This window comes from Hoplias malabaricus, chromosome 11, assembly GCF_029633855.1.
Source record: "Hoplias malabaricus isolate fHopMal1 chromosome 11, fHopMal1.hap1, whole genome shotgun sequence".
NCBI lineage: Eukaryota > Metazoa > Chordata > Actinopteri > Characiformes > Erythrinidae > Hoplias > Hoplias malabaricus.
In genome coordinates, this window is record NC_089810.1 from 18561068 (window position 1) to 18588837 (window position 27770).

At 37.7% G+C, this 27770-nt stretch overlaps 3 protein-coding genes across 3 annotated transcripts in view; 2 read left to right on the forward strand and 1 right to left on the reverse strand.

The window, feature by feature from the left end:
- Positions 1 to 2433: 2433 nt before the first annotated feature.
- Positions 2434 to 5317, reverse strand: tmem243a (transmembrane protein 243, mitochondrial a). Its single transcript, XM_066685021.1, has 4 exons — positions 4940 to 5317; positions 3876 to 3926; positions 3588 to 3692; positions 2434 to 3280 (listed from the first exon to the last, which is right to left on the reverse strand). The coding sequence occupies exons 1-4, from the start codon at positions 5099 to 5101 to the stop codon at positions 3023 to 3025; spliced, it is 576 nt and encodes a 191-aa protein (XP_066541118.1). The 5' UTR covers positions 5102 to 5317; the 3' UTR covers positions 2434 to 3022.
- Positions 5318 to 6638: 1321 nt separating this feature from the next.
- gan (gigaxonin) lies at positions 6639 to 21708 on the forward strand. The gene is made up of 11 exons (XM_066685019.1): positions 6639 to 7061; positions 8541 to 8655; positions 9111 to 9461; positions 10242 to 10462; positions 10725 to 10846; positions 12068 to 12180; positions 12568 to 12720; positions 12832 to 12968; positions 14727 to 14861; positions 15159 to 15268; positions 16606 to 21708. Exons 1-11 carry the CDS (start codon positions 6868 to 6870, stop codon positions 16785 to 16787), a joined length of 1833 nt encoding a protein of 610 aa, XP_066541116.1. The 5' UTR covers positions 6639 to 6867; the 3' UTR covers positions 16788 to 21708.
- Positions 21709 to 25259: 3551 nt separating this feature from the next.
- Positions 25260 to 27770, forward strand: part of cmip (c-Maf inducing protein) — a 29872-nt gene continuing 27361 nt past the window's right edge. Inside the window, exon 1 of the mRNA XM_066684733.1 lies at positions 25260 to 26182. Within this exon, the coding sequence (XP_066540830.1) occupies positions 25847 to 26182 (336 nt within the window). The 5' untranslated portion in view covers positions 25260 to 25846. The remainder of the gene's footprint in view (positions 26183 to 27770) is intronic.

The following is a 27770-nucleotide window of genomic DNA, read 5'->3' on the forward strand; positions in this document are numbered from 1 at the left end:
TCTCTCTCTCTCTCTCTCTCTCTCTCTCTCTCTCTCATCCATCCACTGTCCCTCAACCTCACCTCCTCTCAGCACTGTGACGTCACGCTGTTAAAGGCACACTAAGCTAATACACATTGAGGAAGTATGTTCACCTCAGTGCCATTAATGTTCGTATCACTGACGAAAGGTATCGTTGAATATTGAAACATTATTTCGTCGTTTGGGAAACCACCAAGACAAATGTATTCAAGTATATCTGACAAATCTCAAGTCTTAATTTTTTATTCACAAATGTAATTTCTTAAGTGAATGCCCTATTTGCTTTTTTTATTGGATGGGACATTATAAATCATAAAAAATAAAACAAAAATTAATCATAAAACTGTTCAAGCATGCGTGCAATGTATATCCCCCTTGTAAATTAGTGCCTATGAATGCAGACTGCTTCTACAAACTTTTGTGAAAGAATGGGTCACCCTCAGGAGCTCAGTGATTTCCAGCATGGTACGGTGATTGGATACCATCTGTGCAACAAGTCCAGTCGTGAAATTTCCTACTACTAAATATTCTACAGTCAACTGTCAGTGGTCTTATAACAAAGTGGAAGTGATTGGTAATGACAGCAATTCAAAATGACAGAGTGGGGTTAGTATATGCTGAGCTGCATAGTGTGCAGGGGTCACCAAATTTCTGCAGAGTCTATCGCTACAGACATCCAAACTTCATCTGGCCTTCAGATTAGCTTAAGAGCAGTGCGTAGAGAGCTTCATTAAATGGGTTTCCATGGCAGAGCAGCTGCATCCAAATCTCACATTACCAAGCACAGTGCAGGACGTCAGATGGTTAAAGTACACCACCACTGGACTCCAGATAAGTGGAGACTTGTTCTCTGGAGTACGTTCCTCCGTCTGGCAAACCAATGGACAAGTCGGGATTTGGTGGATGCCATGAGAACTGTACTTGTCTGATTGCATTGTACCTAATGTAAAGTTTGATGGAGGGAAGATTGGGGTTGTTTTTCAGGAGTTGGGCTGGGCCTCTTAGTTCCAGTGAAAGGAACACTTAATGCTTCAGCATATCAAGAGATTTTGGACAATTCCATGCGCCCAAATTTGTGGGAACAGTTTGGGGTTGGCCCCTTCCTTTTCCAACATGGTCCATAAAGACATGAATGAGTGAGTTTGGTGTGAAAGAACCTTACTGGCCTGTACAGAATTCTGACCTCAACCCAATAGAACACCTTTTGGATTAATTAGAGTAGATACTGAGAGTGAGGCTTCTCGTCCAACATCAGTGTGTAACCTCACAAATGTGCTTCTCAAAGAATGGTCTAAAATTCCCATAAGCACACTCCTAAACCTTGTGGAAAGCCTTCCCAGAAAAGCTGAAGCTGTTATAGCTGCAAAGAGTGGTCCGACATATTAAAACCTATGTATTAAGAAAGGGTTGTCACTCAAGTTCCTATGTGTGCAAAGGCAGACAAGCGACTAATTTTGGCAATATAGTGTGTGTTGTTTTGCATACATTATTTGCCACAACAACAGTGGCACTGACATGTTGTTGGTGTGGTATTGCATGTTGTATGGGTACACAACAAACACTACCACTATAATTATATATATATATATATGTATATATATATATATATATATATATTTTTTTTTTTTTTTTTTTGGGGGGGGGGGGGGGGGGGGGTTTCAGTCAAATAAAAAAAGAGAGAATGAACATATCACAAATTCTGTTTTTATTGTAAATTACAAAATATTCCAAGTTGTTTGAAGATGGTGTTTGCAGGTAAATTATATACTGGTATTAAAATACAATTGTGACTGATTATTATTCCACTCCTATGTACAATACAGGAGCCAGAACGTATGTGCTGCACATTTTATCATGGAGTTATAATTTTTTTTAATTTGACATTGAAAGTTATCATTGTGAATGATGTTATTATCATGAAATCAGATACTGAATTCTAAAACTAAACTGAATTCAGTATTGCTCTTTTTTCAATTAGATTCAAATGCTATGATAACATCCTTCAAAATTGCAACATTCAAATCATTTATTTTCTGTAACATTTTCATTCTTTCATCTTTCACAGTGGGTCCGGCGCCTACCCAATATTGCTAACTGCAAGGCAGAACAACCCCTGGACAGTCTATCACAGTCATTCACACTATTAACAATTTTGAATCCTCACACCAACACATATTTTTGATTTTGGGAAGAAACCAAAGCTCTTGGAATAAAAACCGTAGTTTGACTGGAGGGAGACTTTTTGGTCATAAAAATCATATACTATAAAAATTATAGTCTATAGATATCTGAAAATATAATGCATTTTAGGTTTGAAATGAAGGTAGTGGTACAAACTATGAAAAAGGAAGAACTTTTTATACAAACGTCTTTCCTCTGTCATATACTTAGTTTACCACCAGAGGGCGGCAAAATCCATTAAAATACACAAGAAAGTATTGCAGTAACTCCTCAGTTGTAATATAAGTCTGGATGTGTTCACTGGGGATTTTGCTTAGTCATTGCAAAAAAAGGCATCATTCTTATTTAACACACAGAAACACTCATGTTAAACTTGTGATTCAAAATAATAATGTTTTTTCCCCAGTACAGTGTACAGATGAATATTCTCAACAGAGCATTGTGTTTATTCTATTTATTTACCAAAGCACATGTTAATTAACAATCACCCTGTTAAATGTGTTGCTGCCTTGCGCCCAGTGATTCCAGGTAGGCTCCAGACCCACCGTGACCCTGAATTGGATACTCCGTTACAGAATGAAAGAATGTTATCAATGCCCTCTATGCATATATATATTTCAAATAACCTAGAATAAATATCACAAATATTCAGCTTTTGCAGTCAGATAAATACCTGTTTTTGTTTGTGTTTTCTGTCCGTCTCTCAAATAATACTGTATATTAGGCCTTTTTGGTAGTTTTAACATAAAGTAAAATGTAATAACATAATAATTTAAATGATTAAATGAAAGTTTTCAACATTTTACTGTTCTGTTTCTCTCTAGCATATCCACTGGGTTCCTCTCGGGTGAGCGCTCGGGTGAGTTACAGTTTTCAACTTCCAGAATTCATAATAATAAGTGGATGGAATGATTATAGAAGAGTGTAGGTTAGTGTATTTTTGGCATGAGAAAAACCATCTCCCAACATCATGAAAGTAAAGATTTGCACATAAACAGAGCAGGATGACTGAGCCAGTGGTGTAATAGATAAGGTTTCGAAACTTGGGCTCCAGGTCTCCTTGACGATACCAAAATATCTGTAAATAAAAAATGGCTGTTACACAATAGCTGAAGATCATCAGGACTACAGTTTCTTAATAATCTAATATATCTGATACACGATGGTCCATTTTTACCATTATTAATAAGAATATAAAGCTTTTTCTGCAAGTAGAAGCTTTTTTTTCTTCCAATTTTATACTATATGTATTTGAAATAATAATTATTGTCCACAGGCTATTAACTTAGGCTTTCATAGATATGCACACAGAAAACGTTTACTGTCAGTTAATGTGTATCACAAACCAAATGTAGAGAGAGCGAAGACCCGAGGACAGTACTAACCAGAACCAGCACTGAGAAACAGATCATGACAATGCACACCACAAAGAAGATGTTCAGGCCTTTGGGATGAGGTGTAGGAAAGACAAACGAACTGATGATTGTTACCTTGAGGAGAATGGAATGGAACACAGTTTAACATCAAGGCTGCACAGGATCAGAATAAGGTACCACCACTCTATTTGTAAAACATCAAGCAGTTCCTCAAGAATGAGGCTCAGCTACTATTTTCTGTCTATTCTTCTCTATGTGGGAGCAAGTGCAAAGTTTTAACATCAGAAAAAAAATTACTGTGACTAGAAATGATGTGAATCCTCCAACAGCAAAGTTGATCATTCGATCCTGAAAGAGAAGAAAAATCTGTCACAATTAAAAAGACCACTTCTTTGCAAATGCATTTCGACTATTCAACTCTCAATTCATTTATTGTTTTGCTAAGTAACAATACCAAAATGTATATATTTTAAGTATTATAGGACAAACAGAATACTAGAGTAACACAAGTTATGTACATCAAATATATATAAAAAATATATATACAGTATGAAAAATTTGTCAAATCTTGTCTGCCAGTGCCAAACAGCTTACTTTGCTGTTGCTATGGCATTTTACGTTTGACCGATCTGGATAGGGCCCGTGTGATAGAGCAACTTCAAGCTGGTGTTCCACAAAACCAAGTTGCTAGAGAGCCTTAGTACCATCTCCAAAGCCAAGTTCCATATAATGGGGGTGTCAGAGATGACAGAAGACAGCACCCCAAGAAGATTGTTTCCTCACCCTGTCAGCATTTAGGTACCGTAAGCTGTCTTCTACAGATTTGCAGTCAACGATATGGCAGTCGGCTCTCTGCCCAGACAATTCAGAACAGTCTGCACGCAGCCAATCTCCTTGGGTGCAGCCAATCTCATTGGGCTGCCAGGAGGCCCGCCATGACTGCCCTTCACTATCAGGCCCGTTTGCACTGGTGTCATCAACATATGCACTGAAACCTGAACATGTGGAGGACTGTTATGTTCAGCGATGAGTCTAGATTCTGCCTACGGCAGTTGTATCATAGGGTCAAAGTGTGGAGAAGACGCAGAGAACGCTATGCTGATTGTTGCACAAATAGAGTAACATCTTTTGGTGGAGGCAGTGTGATGGTGTGGGGCGGCATCTCCCTCAGCATACCTGGTAGGTTTGTTGAATGAAATCAGGTGAGCTGGAAAATGATCAAACTGTTTTGGGCACTTGTCCTCCAGGAGCAGAATAAGAAGAGCTCTAATGTAAACTATAACTGAAGGGTGGTCCTTATGAATCTTTTTGTTTTTCACCTTTCCAGACCACACTGCTTTTAAAAGAACATTATCTCTCACCCGTGCAGATGTTTCTCCAAACAAAGGCCTGTTGTCCAGTGTTCCTGTGCCATAAGTGCGTGCCATGTACTCATCCATGTTTGCTGTAGGGCTGAGAGGAGTGAAGTCCTGGTCATGAGGACCAGCTAATCTCTGAGCTCGACCCCAACCTCCAGAACTCATGACACCTGCTAACTGCTGTCATTCCTCCAAGAAAAAAAAACCACATACATTTTTCTGACCAGTCCCCAAACTTTATAAACTTCATCCAATAAAGAAAGTGGGGGGTTTGACTCCAGGGCACTATTGACAAAGGAGATAAATTATTGTGGAAATTATTTAGAAACTTGGGAAAATTGCATAAGCTATTCTCTTAGGCAATATGTTCTTAAAATTTGAATAATTTGAATGAATAAGCAAATTCAAACAGCATTTAAACACACTCTGTTACAACGCTACTCAACAGTCAATGCATTATCAACAGTCAAAACTTATGAAACGTAAAAAAGTATGAGAATATAACATTATTAAAACAGACCCAAAATTACATTCCAGGCAAACACAAAAAAAGGACCAACACACTACAAACTAAAGTACATGTCATGAGCAAACAACAAAAATTATTACACAAATAGACACTATTTTACAGGAGGGCAGGACATGAAGTTAACTACTTAAATTACATGCCCATGTGGATGTTGTTGCTACGATATAATATGTTTGTCCTTAATATTTTTACTCTATTTATAGTTATTTATTGTTATGGCATATTGGGTTTATGCATTGATATTGGGTTTATTAACACACTGCTAAATCAATACTTTTAACAAAAATGTTCTTACACAGTAATGGCATTTAGAAGATTTACCAATAATTTACCTTAAAATTATTAAGATTATTAAGATATATCAAAGTTAGGGCACTTGCATAGATTTATATACATTGTATGGACACTGGTAACATAGGAAACATAAAAAAGCATAAGTGTGCTTATTTGAAAGACTACGGAGGCGGGCTCCTATTTTGAAGGGAAAAAAAACACATCTACTGGTTTGGCCATGTCTAACGTTTTATAACCGGTGCTAAAACGAATTTAACTACTCAGGAATAAATGTAACAGCGCTGGCCTCCGCTAAAATGACTATATTCTAGCTAACTCCCCCACTCACAATAAGGAGAAAAAATAGCAGTTCGAACCACACTTCAGTTTAAAATATCAGTGTTTACTGTTTGTCAACAAACTCCGGCTACAGCGTTCAATGTGGCGGCACAGAGGATTACACATCAAAATCAAAGTCTTGCATTTCTTACAGTTTGATTGGTTAACCCAATATCTAAAGCCCTTAACTGTGGGATTTCCTTATTGGAAATAAGGATTTGGGGTTTAAGGTATCTGATAAATCCCGCATTGTTGAATACACTCTAGTTTTGGGGTCAGTTTTAGGATTTTTTTTTATTATTATTCTGACTGTCCCTTTCCATATGTACATGATTTATCAAATTGTTTACTTAGACTTATTTTATAGTATTTCATTTTTAATAAAAAAATAAAATAATTATTTTAAGGAAACTGTGGGCAAAGGAGTGAATAATATGCCATTAATGCATTGCATCCATTTTTCCGTGTGTTGCGTGGAAGCTTTTACTGTGAAATGAGGGACATGTGTTGTTCTGTCCTAGTGCCGTTGGTGACAGTCTTCACTCACCTCCAGCGGCTGGTGGGATCTGCAGCAGCGCAAGTGTGGAGTTAATAGTTACAGTTACTCACTGGACTTTTGAGATTAGTTGATCCACACACACAAACTATATTTTTGTCATTAGCCCCCTCTCTATGTACCGAGTGGACCACTAAAGCTATGCGTAAACATTAAGGTTTTCACTCCCGGCTTCAGTTACTTTAGCAGAGGCAGCAGCTCCAGTCCGTCAGTTCAGTTAAATAGGTTAAAAACATGGCAAAAGCTGGCACTGAAGCAGGAGCCGATATGGGGTCAGTTGTGTCGGACCCTCAACACTCACAGAAGCTTTTAAAATCTCTAAGGTCCTTCAGACAGGAGGGCAGTTTTCAGGACGCTGTCTTAGTTCTGGAAGGAGAAGAGATTCCTGTTCAGAAAAATATTCTGGCTGCTGCGAGCCCATACATCAGGTACAACACTGCATTGTACATTTATTCTTCTACGGTATTTTACAGTAGTGATTTTTCTCGCTGTGCAAAGTTTGGTGGAAATGTTGAAACATGCGACAGAAACGCCTCAAGCTAAACTACATCATCAGGGCGTGACTCCACCTCTGTCTGTTGTTGTTAGAGTCTTCCGTTGAGCCATGGTTTTAACGTACATTTAATTAGCTTAGGTTCAAAATGTAATAAAAAGATATTTTCTCTAGAATTTTTTATTCTCAAGATAATGCTAAAGAAACACTTAAGAAAATGAATATTGGAATCTGACAACAGGTTTCAATTAACTATTCTTTGCAAAACTCAGAGACCACTTCATTTATATTTCTGGTGAGATTAGATATAACGTTTATGCATTAATATAAGGGAAGGGAACGTCTAGGTAAACTAAAGTAAGCGGAGAATAGATTTTAAAAGAAAATTGTGTCAAATTAAAAGAAAATTGGACCAGTAGCAAAAATGGAAAGTGAATTCTACCAGAACTTTAACCACAATCTAAATAAGAGTTTTCCCTCTGTCCTCTTTTGTGAACCTTTTATTTATTTATTTTTCTGTTTTCTATATAAACATGACCTAAGTTGTCAGATTTTTACACAAGATCTGAAAAGCAGATAAGGAAATCTCAGTTCATTTGCAAATCTGTGGTTTGCAAATGTATTTGAATCTTTGTCCTCAGCTTAAAGCACATTTAGCCCATTCCTCCGAACAGAACAGGTTAAATTCTGGTATGTTGGTGGGTTTTTCTTACATAAATGTGTTTTTTCTTACACACGCAGAAAAAAATGGTAGAGGTCCATTATTGTCAATAAAAATACAAACAGTGTAAATGTAAATTTAAAGGTATATCAATGGTTTAAAAGTCCAGTTGTGTTCCTTTAAGTTACATTAAAATTTCTTCTTCGGGAGAGGTGAATATTCATAAGCTTACTTGTTCTGTGTAAAATAAAACAATAAAATAATCAAACAATAATGTATGACTATACCAGCAATGATGTATGAAATCAACACAATTCAAAATCTACAATTATTATAAAATATGGTACAATTGGTAAAACACCGCAGAGACAGTTTTTCTGAACGTAAAGTCAGAACTTTGACTTGGTCTGACTCTGACTCCAACAGGTGCTTAACTTCAGCGATGTAGCTCTAGAAAAAAAGGCTAGAGTGTAAGTTAATACTAAATTCACATCAGTTATTAATGTAATAAGTGTTTCCAGTATATTAGGATAGTCAATAATATTTAGAAGTAACATAATCTATAACACATGCCTCAGCTATTTGTATCCTACTTGTCTTTATCAGCCAGACCCTGAATGACATGTTATATGTGGAATTCAGCTGTTCCATATCTCAGCTGTTTATAGAAACAAAACACCAACTGTGTCATTGACTGTAAGCATAAATATAGATCAATTTCATCAAGTACATTTTCCACTACTGTGTTTACAGGACCAAGCTAAATTATAACCCACCCAAAGGAGATGGATCCACATACAAAATCGAACTGCAGGGCATCTCTGTCCACATCATGAAGCAGATCTTGGACTACATATTCAGTGGAGAGGTGATTTCTTGTGTGTGTCACATGAATTTCAACTCTGAACAAATGCCACTATCATGATCTCAAGTTGCGGCACGGTGGCGCAGCAGGTAGTGTCGCAGTCACACAGCTCCAGGGGCCTGGAGGTTGTGGGTTCGATTCCCGCTCCCGGTGACTGTCTGTGAGGAGTTGGTGTGTTCTCCCCGTGTCCGCGTGGGTTTCCTCCGGGTGCTCCGGTTTCCTCCCACAGTCCAAAAAAACACACGATGCAGGTGGATTGGCGACTCGAAAGTGTCCGTAGGTGTGAATGTGTGTGTGTCTGTGCTGCCCTGTGAAGGCCTTGTGCCCGATGATTCCAGGTAGGCTCTGGACCCCCCGCGACCCTAAATTGGATAAGCGGTAATGGATGGATGGATGGATGATCTCAAGTTGATGGGTTCAGTTTAGAGAGTGTTTACTGAATTTAGTTTCTTTTGTAGATCACCCTGAGTGAGGATACAATTCAGGATGTGGTCCAGGCTGCTGACCTGCTGCTTCTCACTGACCTGAAGTCACTGTGCTGCCAGTTTTTGGAGAGCTGCATAACTGCTGAGAATTGTATTGGTATCCGACTGTTCTCTCTGCACTACTGCTTGCACCATGTCCACCATGTGGCCACTGAGTACCTACAGACGCACTTCCGAGATGTAGCAGAAACTGAGGAGTTCCACGAGTTGCCACCAGACCGACTGTGTGAGCTGTTGTCCATGGAGAAACTCAATGTGGGCAATGAGAGGCATGTGCTGGAGGCAGTTGTCCGCTGGCTCGCCCATGACATCGAGGCCCGGCGGGTAAGAGCAAAGCGCTCTAAAAAATGCTCTAAGCGTACCTCATTCTTGCAGAATAACAGTCATACAGGTCCCTTCACAGGCTTTGGTCAGACTTTCTTGTGCAGCCTCATCTTAAGAGTTATAGTGTACATTAAAATTACATTGCAAAATATGTAATAACACATGTTATTACTTGAAATATTGAGGGGTAATTGATCAAAATCAGTCAGGATTTGGCAGATGTTCTCTGTATGCCATGTATGCCATGTAATTTGTTATTGTCTGATATATGTTCATTTTGGCGAACGTGTATAATAGTTTTATGATGCAAAAATATAAGCCTGTCAAGAACACAAATGCTTCACTTAATTGCTGTGTATGCATTTGTTAGGACTACACATCAGCCTGTGTATTAGCCTGGGTATTTGGCTAATAAACCAGCAAAAAAATTCGATTTGTACTTTACATGGTGCACATCACTGGATTTGAAATATTATCTATTCTCATTGGATAATTATTATTATTATTGTTTTTTTTTATATTTAAATTCTGTATTTATAAATAGGAGACTGCAGTATTTTTTATTCTCTGGAGTTCAGACAATAAAAATATGAGAAAAATTTAACAACTACTTTTCATCAAATTTAAATAAGCTGATCTGAACATCTGATGATATTTTGAGTCGTGCAGAAATGATTCACAAACTTTCAAGTCCCCTGCCTGTCTGTTTTTACATAAACCCTTAATCAATCACATTTAATATACTATGATTGTTTAATTCCTCCTAATCCCTTGATGTAGGTACATATGAAGGAGGTGATGTCTGCAGTATGGGTGCAGGGTCTGGACCAGAGTTACCTGCAGGAGCAGATGCTGGGAGATCCCCTAATGAGGGAGGTGATTGGACAGTGCTGCATGGAACCTCTGGGAGGGGCAGCACAGCAAGGAGAGGCAATGCTTGCTGCTTTCAAACCCAGAGGCTACTCTGAGTGCATCGTCATTGTAGGGGGTGAGGATAGGCCGTGAGTATTAGAACACACCACAAAACAAAATGGCTGTGGATATATCAGGAGACGACAAACAAATGTATTCAGTGAATTATTTAAAACCATTCAATATAGGGTTCAGTCTGACCTCATGGGTTAATTAAGTTTAAGAGCCTAAAATAGAATTTCATGTGAAATGAAATGGTGAAATGAAATCTCCATTGAAAGAATAATCTATTATTATCTAAGGCTAAGCATTAACTATGTTAAAAGGGTTTCTGCTTTATTTCCTGTTCAGCACTCGGAAGCCCTCGGCTGTGACACGCTGCATGTGTCCCCTCTATGACAGAAACCGGCAGATGTGGATTGATTTGCAGCCCATGAATGAGAGACGCATTGGTCATGGGGTAGTCACTGCTGGTTTGTAACTTGTATAAAAAGAAGTCATATTTTGTAATTCTTGCAAAGTTCTTTTCATGTTTAGCCAATGAATACTGGAGACTGTTCTAAAAGTATGACCTCAAATAATAAGCATTTTGTAAATGCTAACACATTATACCCATTTTGTCCAAACTTAACATGCATCTCTGGGATCCAATTAAATGTATGTGATACGCTTCGTCAAAATACCACACAGACCACACAAAAAAAAAAAGAAAAGAAAGAAAAAAACATTCTAAGCTTGTTTAAACAGCCCTGTTCAGAATGGCTGATTTCAGTTCCTGCTCCTTTAAATGATGATAAGCCAATGCTCACCCAAACTCAAGTGCAAAACTGTGAGAGTTGAGAGCAAAGAAGCTCTTAGATCTCTGCTCTAATTTTGCTGTTTTTGCGGGGTTCTCTTATATGTACACCCTCAGTGTGTCTTGCGGTCCAGCGCTGTGGGTGGGCATACACAGATGGGGTGTGGTGTTATAGCCTTTCTGATATCTGATAGTGGAGCCAAATCTAAACCCCTTTTTTAACTTGTGTTTTCTGAGTTTGGGACCCCACAAAGCCACACTGGGTCCTATTGATATCTTAATTTATGGGTTGGTAGGCTCCAGACAGCCAAATGAATATGCACATGGTTTTCCTAATAACCAAAGTTGCTTTGTGCTAGACAACTTTACATATGTGCAATAACATCTGTTAATTTTTGATGAATAGCCTTTTTATGAATCATAACCATCTTTAATGAATATCGGTCTTTAATGAATATTTAATAGGTTGCTCCTCTCCTATAGGTATGGCCAAAGTCCAGTGCCAAGTGTTTTTGAACATGTCAAACATAATTTAGATTAATTGAACAATATGTCTCTTTATCAGTTGCAATGATAAAATTAATGAAGCCCGAAGTAGCCTCTCTTTAGCAGCCCACTACTGGACAGTGCTATGATGGAATGGAAATTGACTCAAAGATTTTAAATGAATATATACAACCTACATGACATACATTACAGTTTACTCCGGTTACGTTTTTATCATCTGCTAATATTGCTAAAACTTAATTTCAAGTATATATTTGACATCAGTACTACTTTATACTGGTATGAATATAGTGACTGCAACAACTGTTCTGAAAATAACTGAAGACCAAATACATTGTATTTTTATTTGTCACTGCAGTAGTTCATGATGTGTTCCTGTTTATCCATTCAGATGGGTGTCTTTTTGCAATTGGAGGAACAGATGAAAACAAGGCTGTCTTGAGTAGTGGAGAAAAATATGACCCAGAGACGAATACCTGGACTACTATCCCACCGATGAAGCAGGTATCATTTGTTTCATTCTAATGCTAATTCTAATAAAACAACAACAATGTACATCAAACAAGCAGGTTAACCACACAGTCTTCATTTGACACTCTTCCTGTTCTTGAGGTGACAAATCCACTAGAGGCAGTGCATTCAAACTTTTCAGTCGGATTTTGAAACAACATGCAACATCAGACTGCCTCAGATATGTTTTTAATATTGAAGAAAACTATTTTGGTGTTGAATGATGGCAATGGATAGAATGCACACTAATAGCATAGTATTTCAGTTTGGTGTTTTATATACTGCTATTTGTATCTATTTGTTGTTCAAGGTTTTTTTTTGACAGTTCTCATGATTTAACACCAGGAGTCAGTGTTTTACCTTTTTCTACTGCATGGTTAGGCGAGGCGGCATTTTGGCATTGCTGAGCTGGATGGGATGATCTATGTGCTGGGTGGAGAAAATGAAGACACTGAAGTTCTCCTCGAAATGGAAGTGTTTGATCCTCACTTTAATAGCTGGGCAACTCAAACCAGTATGACCACAGTACGAAAGGTGAGACCCAAGCAGATATATGTTTCCAGCAGCTGCAGTCTTCAATGTTTCAGTACAATCAAGATCATATTCATACACTAGGATCTTTTTCTGTGCCTTTACAATCCTTAGTTTAGTTGCTGTGCTACCATGAAGAAGAAGCTCTATGTGATGGGAGGAGGATCTTATGGAAAAATTTATGACTCTGTGGAATGCTATGACCCCAAAACGCAGCAGTGGACTACACTCTGCCCTCTAAAGGAGAGGAGGTACAAGTGCAAGTATTAAAGGTTATAACGTATAGAAATGGAACAAAAAATAAGGGAATAAGTAGGTATAGGAAAATTGATGATATTGCTATGATAAATTATATCCCATTAAGTTAGGTGTTAGGTCACACACAATGTGAGTGTGTTTAGCATGGGCCAGAGTAAAAAATAAAGTTTAACTGGGCATGTATGGGCCTATTTACATCTGGGTTAACATGGGTTTTGTACCAGGATAGAGTCCTCATTAGGTCAGGATAGACTGACCAGATGAGATCTGAGTTTACATTCCTGCATAAAAAAAGGTGCAAAAAAGCACCTCAATGTGTACATAATTTCTGTTTTACTTCATCTAAACAGTTTTAGATGTATAATAATGTATAATAACATGCTGTATTTTACACTCTTAAACCTTGAAAGTAAAAGTTTAAATTGTGCAGTGTATTGACTGCAGTGTGGGGAAAATAATCTATATTTAATTGTGAATCATAAAATCTTACCATTCTTAAAGTTACAAGGGGTAAAGGCTCATAATCTACAGCCCATTAATCATAAACACACAACTCAAACAAAAACTGGGAGGTTTAATTGGTTTATTGTTTGTCTCTCTAGTTCACATTAAAATGGAAGAAATATAAGTGAGGAACCCTGACCCATTTATCCATGTCACGTTTATAGATGGGGCCCAACTGTGTCAGTCAGTACAGAGGAGCTCAGACTGTGTCTGAAAATGCTCTCTACGCCCTACATAGTGCACTGCGCAGATTATAAAACTAAGGCAACTACTACACCATGTGCACCAAATATGAGTCAAGGAAACAAAGCTTTAGCCAAATATAAATGATTTATTACCTGACATACTTTGCACTAATTTGGGTGCAGAGGTGGTTATATTATAACATGTGCACTACAAAGGGTAGAGAGAGACATCTGAAATCCAGCATGTTTCACAGCTCCTATTTTCAAATGAGAAAACTTAAAGCCAAAACAGAGAACAACTTAATATAAACAGGCTTTGAATTTTAAACCCATAAACACTCCAAAAACTGAGAAATTGTAATAAGTGTTTTTTTGACTATAGTATCTTACATGCTAAAATAAATAAATAAATAAAACATGAGCATGAAATAACACTGAAGTATCTGGAGCCTCTATATGGTCTAGCATTTAGGAATATTCTATATTAAATCTGTTATCATAAAGACTGTTACACACCAGACATGATGTGTCTGTGGCCAGACTATTCACAGACTAACGCGGGTGTCCGTCATATTATGTGAAGGAATCCGTGTCATTCCTTCACATATGATGAACACTCGCGTTAGTCTGTGAATATTCTGGCCACAGATAAGAAAAACTACACACCTGTGCTGTCCCTCTTCTTGATTGCTGCATTCACTCCATTTTTTGCCCAGATATCATGTGTTTGAAACCTGAGTCTGCCACTTTATGGCCGAGTTGCTGCGATTCCTAAACACTTCCAAATAATATTACTCATAGTTTTTCATGGAATATCCGGGAGATAAAAAAAATTCCATGAAAGTCATGATTTCTTTGGAATGATCCAATATTCAAAAATGTTTTTAAAGGCAGTCTACATGACTAGGTGTTTGATTTTATACACATGTGCCAATGGGACTGAATGAAACACCTATATTCAGTGATTAGTTTCCTAAGAGGTCTAACTATTTTAATACATATATGCCAATATGATTTTGATATAAATGTGCAATCCTAGTTTATTTTTGATATCCTCATCAGGTTTGGTGCTGTAGCATGTGGAGTTGGTCAGGAGCTCTATGTGTTTGGAGGTGTGAGGAGCAGGGATGCAGATAATCCTGAGTCCAGTCAGATGACCATTTGCAAATCTGAGTTCTTTCATGATGAACTGAAAAGGTGGGCTTTAAAGAACAACAGTTTATTTAGACTGTTCATAATAGATTACCTACAAATGCTCATACTGATAACAGATTTTCTGTTGAGTTTTTGGGTCAACATTAAGTTTAGGATTATAGATAATGTGATACTTGGGGATAGAGAAAATGTGTATATTGTATATTTGTATATTTTTATATGTACATTTATGAAAAGTTAAACATGTCACTAACCCACCATTTAACCCGTTTTAAATATACTGTGATTTGTTATTTTTATTATTTTTTTATTTTCTTTTAAACAAACCTCTCACTGTAGATGGGTGCTCCTCGATGATCAGAATCTGTGCATACACACTACATCATCCTTTGTTTACGGTGCTGTTCCTATTGGTGCCAGTATATATGTGGTTGGAGAGCTTGACACAGGTAAATATTTTAACAGCTTTTTAAATTGTGTCTCAATCTCAATCTAACTGGTAAACATTTTGAATCAGATCTTAGTCACAGGTTTCAGCCTCAGAGGAGTGACTTACTGTTTGGATTCATAATATAAAATTTTTTTATGAGTGGCACGGTGGCACAGCAGGTAGTGTCGCTGTCACACAGCGGTTTAAATCCCACTCCGGGTCACTTTCTGTGAGGAGTTTGGTGTGTTCTCCTCGTGTCCGGATGGGTTTCCTCTGGGTGCTCTGGTTTCCTCGCACGGTCCTAAAACACACGTTGTCAGGTGGTTTGATGACTCAAAAGTGTCCATATGTATGAATGTGTGAATGAATATGTGCGTGAGTGTGTGTTGCAATGTGAAGGACTAGCGCCCACTTCAGGGTGTGTTCCCGCCTTGCGCCCAGTGATTCTGGGTTGGCTCTGGACCCACCGTGACCCTGAAATGGATAAGCGCTTACAGACAATGAATTAATCCATTAATGGATTTTTGTTATATGCTGGGAAGATTTTATTGTGAGCATGTGTATGATCATAATTTGTAACAAATGTGTTAAAAAAAATACATTAAACAATTCAGTAAAACTTATATAATGCTTTTTTATGAGTTCTTATGATTTTTGTTGAGAGCTTACACCTAAATTTTCTACTGTTTTATGTGGTGAACAATAGCATAACTAACTGGGCAATTTAAATAATCATCCAGGGTTTTATAGAGCTTTAACTGAAGAGATCAGTTTTAGACTACTTGTGCACCCTGAAAGCTCAGTTCACTGAGAAATGCTGATTTTTACATTTTGTTCAAACTTAGTTTGATATTTACATTTAATTTTTAAGGGCTTGGAAGACAAAGCTAATAAATTAATAAACAGCCACATGAAATGTGCCGTGTACTCTCCAAATAGCTTGTATTATATGATGCAAAATATAAGACCTCCATGATTTCACAGAATAAAATTATTTGTTTTTCTTTTTGTTGGAGGTTTTCTTTATCTTTTTAGAATAGCTAATATTATATACATATACATATTAGTGCTGTCAAAGTGAAGTTTTTTTTTCCTTTTTGCAAATCAATACTAAAGTAAAAAGAGCTGTTTCCTCTAACCAGTTTGTTGTTGATATCACTTTACCACATTTGTGTTTTAGCTCCCTTCCAAAAAAAAAACCAAAACAAAAAAAAAAAAAAAAAGAAATTATTAGCATTTTAACTTGCGATTAATGCAATGTATTTTTACTTATTTTATATTTATATGTTGTGGTAATAAAGGTAATTTTGTCCCTTTGATGATATATTAAATACCATGGTAATTTTCTGTGTGCAGGCACTAGTTATGATTATGTTCGAGAGTTCAGACGCAGTACAGGCACGTGGCATCCTACTAGACCCCTCCTGCCATCTGATCTGTGTAAGACTGGCTGTGCTGCCCTACGCATTGCCAACTGTAAGCTGTTCAGGCTGCAACTCAAACAGGGCCTTTTCAGGATCCGAGTGCCATCCATTTAAACCAAGTGCACATCTTTATTTTACTTCTTGTTTTAAAAAACTGCATGTGGGGTTTGGAATTACTATTGCTATGACCGAAGCTGGATCTTATGCCAGAATACTTGAGTGAGGAATATAGGTACTTTTGGGTCTCTTTGTTTACAATTCTTAAGGGAATGTGCATAAAAAAAGCTCTTTGTTTTCTTTGCTTTTTTTTGTACTCTTAGGGTATCAAGTATCATATATTTAATATGTGATAGCATCACTCCAGCTGCTTTTTTAGTATTAATACTGTAATTTCGTAGAATTACAAGGTGGGTGTCGCTTGCTGCAGCTAACATTTAAGCCAACACTAATGCTTAATTGAGATATATATAAATGTTAAAGAGCTTGTCTTTGTTTGACAACAGCTTTTTTACATACACTAAGTTATGCAATAACTGAAGTCAGGAAGGAAGACCACATCTGAATTTATTCTATCTAATATATGCATATTGAGTTTACAAGTTTGTTATTTGGCTAATGTTATAGAGACAGATGAGTGTACGAACGTTTTGGTGTCATATCCAAAGACTATATTGGTATAGTGTGCTCTGCTTTCCTCATTATGTCCAGTCTGCAATGTGGAGAGCGTTAGCCACTATGCTATGCCTGCCATGTAGTGGTTACACAATTCAGCAGTGCTATTTACTGACAAGATTTTTCTTAGCTTCTCTTTTTTCAGATATATACTTGCTGTTTGGCCATGTGTTCGCATCGTGAATGTAACTATTCACATGCTTGCCTATGTGCGTTACTTGTAGCTGGAAGCCTCCACTGGAAGGCAGACCAGAGAAAGATGCAGGTAATTGCAGACACCGACTTCTTCTAAACTTTCCGCCATTTTGGTTCTGAATGCCTCCCCAATTTGCGCAACCTGCCCTATTTAGACAGTGCAGGCACAGCATGCATGTAGCTTATAGCTTCAAAAAGACTTTTTCCAAAGCAGAGAGAAGCTTTATATTCAAGAGTGAGTAACGTCAAACAAACAAACATGAGTTAGCCTTTCTTAGCTCTCCTTTACAGTTTTAAACAACTGGAGTATCTGCAAAGTGTTTGTATTTACAACTGACAATATCCGTGTTGAGGTAGCCTTGTGTTTAAACAAAACCTGACAAATAACGATGTGGGACAGACATGACGTTCAACCAAAAAGGGTTGTGTCTCCTTACAATTATGCTTGAAGGAGGAATTAGTAAAATATTAGAGCAGTGTACACAAAAGCGTAATGTTCTGCACATGCACAGTCCAAATCGGGCAGTGGCGCAAATCTGGTGGCAACAGCCTGCACTGCCTCTACCATTTACCCATGTACTGCACCTGCGTTTATTTTCTGAGGACGTGAACCGATGCACCAAATGAATGCAGGATATGCGAGGCAGCCATGATGCATATGTAAACACATTGATAACAGCAAGTATCTCTCTATGCTAACAGTCCTCTTTTGAATCTTCTTAACCATTGTGTTGTCTTAAGGGTCAAAAAAGACCTGCTACTATTTTAGCAGTAGAGGACCCCCCTTCAGTTATCTTAATTATACTATAAATGTGATGACTTTTCCTAAAGTGACCCCATCATTATGAAGGTGAAACATGGTCTTTTTACATGCCTGAAACACCAGGGTATTCCCTTAGTCATTATGACCCTGCATTCATAAAATCAGTTACACACCACATACACAAAAACACAAAATGAGCAACAGAAATTGTGTGCTGCTGATTGAAATTTCTTGTGCATGTACTGCAACTTCCCTCCCATGGCATGTGACTCCACACATTCATAGAAGAATGCACCTCCCCTGCACAGCAGCCTCTGCAGCAGATGTCAAAGCTGTTCAGGGGGCTGAGTCTTGTCCTGATCCTTCTGAGGCTGCAGCTGGGGCAGGTAAAGGGAGTAGATGACCATTTGTTCCCCCAAAGAAGGACCCTAAAACATATACTTCGTGCTGCACATGTAGGAAATACATCTACAAAGTCCATACACACATTTGTCTGTCTTTAGAGTTGACTGATTTACCTTCATATTTTTGTTTTGTATCTTATTGTATTATTATGTTCTGTTGTTGCTTGAAAACCTACATGAGGGCACTGGTTAAAAAAAAGGGAGAATTCTAGTGATTATGTAGTCAATGTCCTCATTGTTAAGTATATAAGAATGTATGGACAGCACGGTGAATCCCAGACTTTGGTTTGGTATGTGGGTGTCCTCTGTGTGCTCTGGTTTCCTTTCACAATCAAAAAAAACATGTTGGTATGTGGATTGGATGTGTGGAATTGTTCAAAAGTGTGAGTGACTAGACAAGTGTGGGATGCCCTTTGAGGGACAGGCACATGGTCCAAGGTAGAAAATGAATGAATAAGACTACATCAGAATGTTGCCATAAAACATTCAATATGTTTACTATTTCCCTTTACAAAAATGCATTCAGAACTATTTTCATCACATTTCTGCTCATTTCTCGGACTGTTTCTTGTTTAAAAAAAAAAGTAATGTTTACTTCTACGTAGTATGTTTTATACATTATTATAACAAACCTCTAGTAAAAAGTATTATGGCAGGTGTGAAGTAATGAACAATTGGTGATCCCTGATGAATTGCAGTCCTTCTGCACTGTTAGGTATTCCAAGCACAGATTATACACAACGTTTGTAGTAAAAGGTTTCTTTCTTCTAAATGCAAATTCATTTAAGCTGCTTTATTTTAAGGTTTTAATAAAGGTGGGCTATTTTTGGGACTATAGAGAATGTTAATACAATACAAGGGTTACTGTTGATTAATCAAATGTCTGAAATGGACCTGCAAATTAGTGAATATTCTTAAAGTTGACTATCCCATTGGTTGAATAATCATCAAGGTGAAAATATTTGATAAGTGACAGAATTTTAAAAAGTGTTTTGATGAAACCGCTGAGGATGTGAGTGTTTGCCTATTAAGAGATTACTAAGATATGCATACAGCTATTTCGTTTAAGGCAAGATGTGCAATATACTTTACACGGTATTAATTCCTTATTTTTCATTTGCTAAAATGGGGCTGAATTTGATTAAGCATATTTTATGATTATATCTGATATTGTTATCTACTAAACAGATACAATTTTGCTCTAGGATTCTGGACACAACTGCTGGTCAGAGATAGATGTAGAGATTCACTTTTTAAAATCATTCTTTGTATTTTGTTTTTGACCCTTGAACTGGCTTTCCACTCACCACATACAGTTTTGGCATCTGGTGACCCCATTTTTTTCTGTGCGCATCACAGCTGCTGCTGTCCATTTTAGTCTAAGGCCCACACATTACAAATTCTCTCCTACTGAAACACAATTGCACACGCAAACCCCTAATGAGTGAAGCAAAACAAAGCTGTACATTAAACATTATGTTACAGACCGTGTATTAAACACTAATCTTAAATAGTTCTAATCCAATGGTTACACAATCATTAAACTTGTAATAGGTGGTTTCTTTGCACTAGACCATTTAGAATATATAACTGCAAAATGAGTTTTATATTCATTCCATAGATTTGAAGGGAAATGTCAGATTGAAACATTACATATTCCAGTAAATTTTATGTCATTTAATTATTCATGGATTAGAAAAAACTGCTGTAGGCCAAACTCTGTTAAAGCCACAAGGCTTCTGGACATTGGATGACATCATTAAGGTATAAAATATAACATCACATTTTCAAAGTATAATTACATTCACATTCAGTATATTCAGACTCGTTAACTCAGGTATATTGTGTACAATGCACCTTTTGATTTATCAACAAAGTGGCCTCAATCACGTATAAAAACCCTCAGATCACATGCCCAAGTTGGATGCCTGTTGTGGCTCCTGGGTGTTTTTCTGCATATATCAGATGCAGCTTTTAAAGTGAGTCATCAACTAATCTCTTTATCATCATGCTGATTGGTACAAGAAGCAACTAGTGACTTGCTTCCTGCTTCCATGGCTCAAAATGTTGTGGTTATCTATGTGGTGATAATATATGTGACGTACTTGGCCTTTTATTTTGTATGTGCTATTGCTCTTACCAGTGACTGATTAGTGGCAGTGTTCAAGACCGTCAGCATTAAAATGGACCAAAGTATATTCTCAGCACATAGTGTGCTGTCCACTTTGGTATAAAAATAATTTACAGATTTTTTTTAATGAAAAAGAAAAACTATAAATAAACAGTTTTGTGAGAGATGGTTGTAGTATGGTACACACTGTATGAGCACATTGAACAACTCAGATTTCTCACTACCTGTCCATTCCTTTTACCGTATAGCCTTTCTTAGATTGGTGGGGAAATAATGCTTTGTATAATACATCTATTATAATAATGAAACATTAAAGTGGGATTGATCTAGCAGATTTTATGTAGCAGTAAAACACTGGAGTCGTTGCTAGCAGTGCACCTTTCTGACAGTGGATTTCACACCCAGCCAATCATTGTGCTTGTGCATGTGCAAATACATGATAACAATCAACACACGTCACATTCCTTCATATGTCATTGTTTACAGTTCAATGTGGGCTCTAGATCCATAGACGTACTCTCACACAACACCTAAACAAGCACCTTGAGAATGACAAATTGCACAATCAATCATTTATTTTACCCTTGTATATTAAACTTAATTAATTTGGGCTTATGCATCTTATCTTGTCAGAGATGCTCACTTCATACATAAAAAATATTGCTAACTTATAAATACTATTACATTGTCAGAAATATTAAGTAATATTACCAAATAATACTTGAGACATGAGGTTTTCTTCAGATGGACCACTGCAAAATTCATATGGATTTTAAAAAACAGCACTTTCCTTTATTATGGATGGATTCTAAATGATGTACGGACTGTCACTTTGAATGTTCCAGTTTTTTCATTTGTATCTAAACCATGACTGGTATTAAATTCCAAATTTAAATTAATGGACTGATTTCTGTTGATGAATGTTTTATACTTTGTTGTGTGGGTGAGGTAAACGGGATTTGTTTCTCCAGCAACTGAAGTATTGTTTTTTCTCATGTGTATAGAGATAGACTCTGTACTTCAGTGTGAGTACACACAAAAATGATTGGAATTAATGCAAAAGGATTACAATCAAGATAAAGTTAATTCATTTAAAATGAGTTGTTCTCATGACAAGGATTGATTTAAGAAGAGGTATTATGACTTGAGACACTGATGAGTGGCAAAAATCAGATAAGAAGGAGCTGGGCTCTCATGCCCCAAATTATGTGGTTAAGAATTAGTCCCTCTGTTGCCCATAGCTACTCATATTTTCAGACTTGTAGTATTGAGATGTTTCTTACAGTGGAAGGACATCAAAAAAAAAAAAGACCTAGGCCTGTTTCACTTTCAAATTCATTTTGTAACGTGATTCAATTTGTGACTTGTCACTGTGTCTTGCAAAATAGAAACCCAAATGTGTTCAGAGTAAATGGAGCATTTCACTGGTAAAGTTGAGTAATGAGTGTGGGTAATATGGAAAAAAAATCAATGTGAGAGAAACAGTCTTCCTGTACAGAGACCAATCTAATTTCAGTATTGAGACTGAAATACTTGTTTTTGCAATGCCTGACCCAAGACCTAAAATTTGACTCATGCACACATTCCTTGTCTCGTCGCATCCATGACAAAAGACTTCCTGTGGTTTGCTTCCTGTGCTGTATTTGGTCATGTGACCAAGTGTTAAGTCACTATGGCTGATATCACTTCATCTGATCTGGGAAGTCTGATTCATTTCTTTGTCAGATGCTGGTCAGGAGGTACCAAACACACTACATACATGATGCCACGCAGTTTGGACTGCTGATCTTTTTCAGTCTGAGCTCTGAGGGATTGTATAGCCTATCATCAGTGTATATCCAACAGGGACATAAGGACTCTATCTCAGCAACCACATGCAGAAAAGACTGTAAACAAAACAGGAGAGGGACACTGCTTTCAGAGCTTAAGATCCTTCTCATGGGTACTAATCAAGCTAGTATATTTGCTTGGTGCAATGACGGCATGGTCTGTAATGAGTTCATATAGCATATGGCATATTTTATAGCAATGTTGTCAGGTTTTAATTCTTTTAGCCAACCTACAACTGGTGGACTATGATTTCAATGCATTCATTTTTTGACTTGATCAATAAAAATCAACAATAATAAAAAACAATTAATCTACAGTAATGCTAATAACGTCCAGTACCCCCATGCTTTTCTCATATAGTAGTGTTAAGCTAACAGTGGTGCCCATTATTTTTTTTCAATCAAATTAAGCAGATTTTGAATTTTGTGTATTACACACACACACACACACAAAATAATAACAATGAAGCTTGTAAAAACACCAATCAGCAACTTAAAACTTCTAACATTACAAACTGCAGTTCATCAGTTATTTTGTTAACCCTCTTTCACCCTGTTCCTCAATGGCCAATACCATCACAGAGCAGGTGGTAGATTATTCCAAACACTGAAATGTCACTGATGTGATGGTAGCATGTTAAGTGTGTTAGTGCTGGTATAAGTGAATCAACTAAAGAAGTGTCACTACTGGACTAAGAATGATCCATCATTTCCAGCCAACAGCATCCTGTGATCACTGATAAAGGACTAGTGGATGACCAACACAAGCTGTGAAGCATCAGATCTCTTACTCTCTCTTACTTTACATCTACAAGACAGACCAGCAAGGTAGCTTTGTCTAATAGAGTGGATAGTCAGTGTGCAATTTTTAAAAACTCCAGTAGCACTGCTTTGTCTGATCCACTTGTACCAGCACAATGAATGCTAACATGCCATCACAACATTAGTGTCACTGCAGTGCTGAGAATGATCCACCACCAAAATAAAACCTTGCTTAACCCAATATGACAGCTCCTAAACGCCTTACCATTGTACAATGTACAATGAAATGTGTCTTCCACATTTAACTCATCTGTGGCAGTGAATACACACACACACTAGTGCACTAAGGGCTGTGAACACACACCCAGAGTGGGGGGCAGCCATCCCCAGTGCCCAGGGAGCAGTTGTGGGTTCAGTGCCTTGTTCAAGTTCCCGTCAGTCTGTGGAATTGGATCAGAAACCTTTCAGAATCAAGCCAGGTCCTCTAACCATTAGACCAGTTGGCTGCCCACACTACCTAGATTTAACACAACTTGCAAGTAATGAATTAAGTAATACAGTTATACTATCACAGTTTTAAACAACAACAATAATTATATTTAATAAACATTAAATAAAATGTACAGGCATGTATACTTTATTTCTATAGAAACATTAGGCATTCTCCAAATGGCCTGAGTATTCCAGGTATAATGTGTAAATACCAGTATAACCTGATTGTATTAAAGGCCCAATTAAAAGACAAAAATAATAAAAAATAAAGAAATATGTGAATTTGTATTCACATATTGTATTCAAAATATTGCTGTGGTATATTGCAGCAGCAGATTAGCAAGTAAATAAGAATAACATTGTTCTTTAAGTGGCTGATATGAAATGCCGGTTTATGAGCCAGTATACAGTTTGTATGAGCACACAAATGTTTACCCTCTAAATTTCAACGAATTGGATCTCCTTCCAAGTTGCTAATCTACCCTCACTGTCCTGACTCAGACTGAAGACAATTACGTCAAGAAATGAAAAAAAAAATGTGCTGCCACATTCTTGGGGAGTGTCAGTAACTGTTGTTGTCTGCAGTGTGGGATGGCCCTCACTCCCTTCCTGAGAAATCCTGTACAGTCCTGGATAGTCCAAGAGTGTTGAAATCGACACTCACAGCATTGTGATTCAACTTATCCAACTTTGTTTCTTCCTTAAAGCTTTAGATCTTTTCATGTAGAATCATCTAGAATCTCAGTTCCTTGACTATTTTAGAAGGTGGCCATTCTAACAGCTTTGGAGTGTCTGGAGAGGCTTTTGTCCAGAAAATTGAAGGGGATCATTTAACTTGGGCCGAATAATACCTAAGGTCCCTAATGACAGAACCAGTAGTCACAGACAAAAACATTTCAAATACATGTTGACCTCTGGGTTTCCTTTTTATTAAATAAATAAGTCTGTAAATGAAAAGTGGAAAAACGAAAAAAGGCTATACTTCCTAATTAAAGACAGTTGCAACGTTTACATGTAAAGTTTTCAATTAATCCCTTCGTCATTTATGTCAGCAGCCACAGGTCACTAGCACCAGTTCATGGTTAAATGTAAGGAGGGGAACTGTAAATGCTTTCTCAGTTCCACGCACTTCAATTTGTAAAAGAAGAAAGATTACTGTATACAGAAAATCGTGTGCCCTCTCTCCATTTTGTGTGAAGGGAACTAGATTGGCTTTCTCTACCTATCAGTCAGTCGTGTGTCGACAGAAAGACATAGCGCATCCGTTTGCCTCCCCATTGACGTCACTTCGAAGTCACATGACCGAGAAAGGACCAATCAACACAGTGCTATCGGAGTGGTCGGTTCCTCCACGAAGATAGAGAGAGAAGGAAAAAAAAAGACAGAAAAGGGAACCATGTCTACGAGCATTTAAAGAACGAAAAATTCCCACGGAGGAATCTTCTCGTCTTTTGGATTCTGCCTTTCATTCTACAGTACTGTAACCCTAAACCCGCTGGAAGTGGCTAAGCGGAATATGCTTTCGTGGAGAGTGACAGAATGGATATGGCAATGGCCCGAACATATTGAATAGCTGGTTGGACGGACGGAGCGTTAACTGGAGGGGAAATACGTTTTGACGGGGAACAAGGAAAAGGAAAAAAACAAACGCCGGACTGTACCACATACCCGAACACAATTTATTTTTCGTTTACGTACGTTTTCGTGACGGATTCACTTCGCCTAATGGCTTTTCTCGCTGTCCCTCGCCCGTGTCTATTTTACGCCCTTAGCGCTATTAAAACGACTGAGGTCGAATCACGGTGGCTCTCTGTGTAGTAGCCGAGGCTAACATACCGAGGCGACCGTTGGGATTCGTATTTTTAAAAAATAGACACTCCTCAAGAACTGCAACCGACAGCTTTTAGTCCGTTGGCGCAGTTAAAATGGATTTTAACGGTAGCGGCGGCGGCAATGAGCTTCACAACAACCAGTTTTATCCGTGCGAGGAGAGCAAGCCTCTGCTCGGCGAGATGTCGGCGCCCACTGCGCTGGAAGGGAATAATAACGCGAAGCAGGGAGCTGGGCCGCAGTGCCGGAGGAGCCTCCTCTTGCCTAGCAGCAGCGGCATGAGGTACAAGCTTCTCCAGGAAGGCGACATTCAGGTGTGTGTTGTGAAGCACCCGCGGACCTTCCTCAGTAAAATCCTTACCTCAAAATTTCTGCGGAGATGGGAGCCTCACCACCTCACCCTGGCGGACAGCAGCCTCGTCTCCGCTACGGTAAGATCTTCCGCACTTAGCCGCGGAGAAGCGTTCACCGACGGGATTAGAGATTGGGCCGTAACATTGTTATTCTGCTGATGCCATAGCCATGTTATAACAGCTTCTCTGTTTCCAAAGCAGCGTTTTCGAAGAGTAGGCTTCCGTGAGCTTAAAGTTTAAAGGGGAAAAACACGCTTTCCTCTCTTTTCTTTTGCTCGGCCTCTGGATAAGAAAAATGCATTGCCTTCTGATATAAACGGTGATGCGTTTCTTTCTTGCTTGCTTTCTTTGTCTTCATTTTTTTTTCTCTTTCTTTCGTACACTGCTACTCCTACACGTTTTTCTGCACGTACGTTTAAGGATATCCATTTTTACCTATCTATTCAGATGGTAGTCTTTTTTGACAAAAGGGTAGTATTTATAAAGAAATCTATGTTCTAAACGAGTGATCATAACGACCAAGACCAAAAAAATCATGAACACTTAGTAGAATTACAGACTCTAATGTTTAAACTGTGTTAGCTTATTTTTTATTTATTTTTTTCGGTGTCCGATGTATGAAGTTGCACAATGGGGCCTACTATTCTACTGATTTGTTTTGCTGTGCTAAAGGCAATATTAATTGATAAAGAAAATTACACACTCGAGCGATTTTTGTAGCAGTTAGTTACATGGTGTTTTTAACATTTCACAAGAGATTTCTATTAAAATATGTTTAATAGACGGGCCATCAACAATTGTTTTACACTAATGGCATCTCTCATTTTACAACATTTGCTAAATATTTCAGCGTGATGTTGTCAATTAGTGTTGTCGTTTTATATGTTCTAAGGTCTGTCAGACAGGATCAGTAATGGCTGTTCTGTGTAGGCAGAAGAGGCCTTTTTAACATGCCTTCTTCCTGATGTTACGCATGTAACTTGTTGTATTACTTTGTATTTTCCCCACTACCCTGTTTTGACATGCTGACTGTGTCAGACATGGGACTCGTCCATATTGTTGAAACATGTCATACAGGCCCAATACATTGACAGAGTTGAAATTTGTGAAATTATTTTATTCATTTTGCTTTTACAGTGTACCTTCTCAACTATTTCAAACAAGTCCTGCTTTCACACAGACATAATATTGGTATTACGTAACGTTTTCATTAAAATGTTGCATTTAGTTCCAGGATGCTTGGTAATAAATTTATTGGATGATCATTTCAAGTGAAAACCTGACCCTGAATTTGGACTAAGTGGAAAAAGATGACATAAATATTGGCTATAAATAAACCACTCTAGACAACTCAATCTATAGAAGTTTTAAAGAATCTTATGTAGTAAAAAGTTTGAAAGCTACTAATGCAAAGTGGACTGCTTTTGTTATTAAATGATAGTCACTTCCCCTGCTTGACTTTCACATCTAGATTCTCTTGTTTGTGAGGACTGTAGACTAATAGATGTTTAGCTGGTGACCTGTGTTCAGTTGACCATAGCTAATAGAAGGGTAGTTGACTGTAGCTAATGTTCCCCCTTGGCAAAGGTTAGAACTGTATACTTGACCTCTTGAATGGCTGTGGCTCTAAAATGATTTTGTACTTGTACTACACTATAGGTTATAT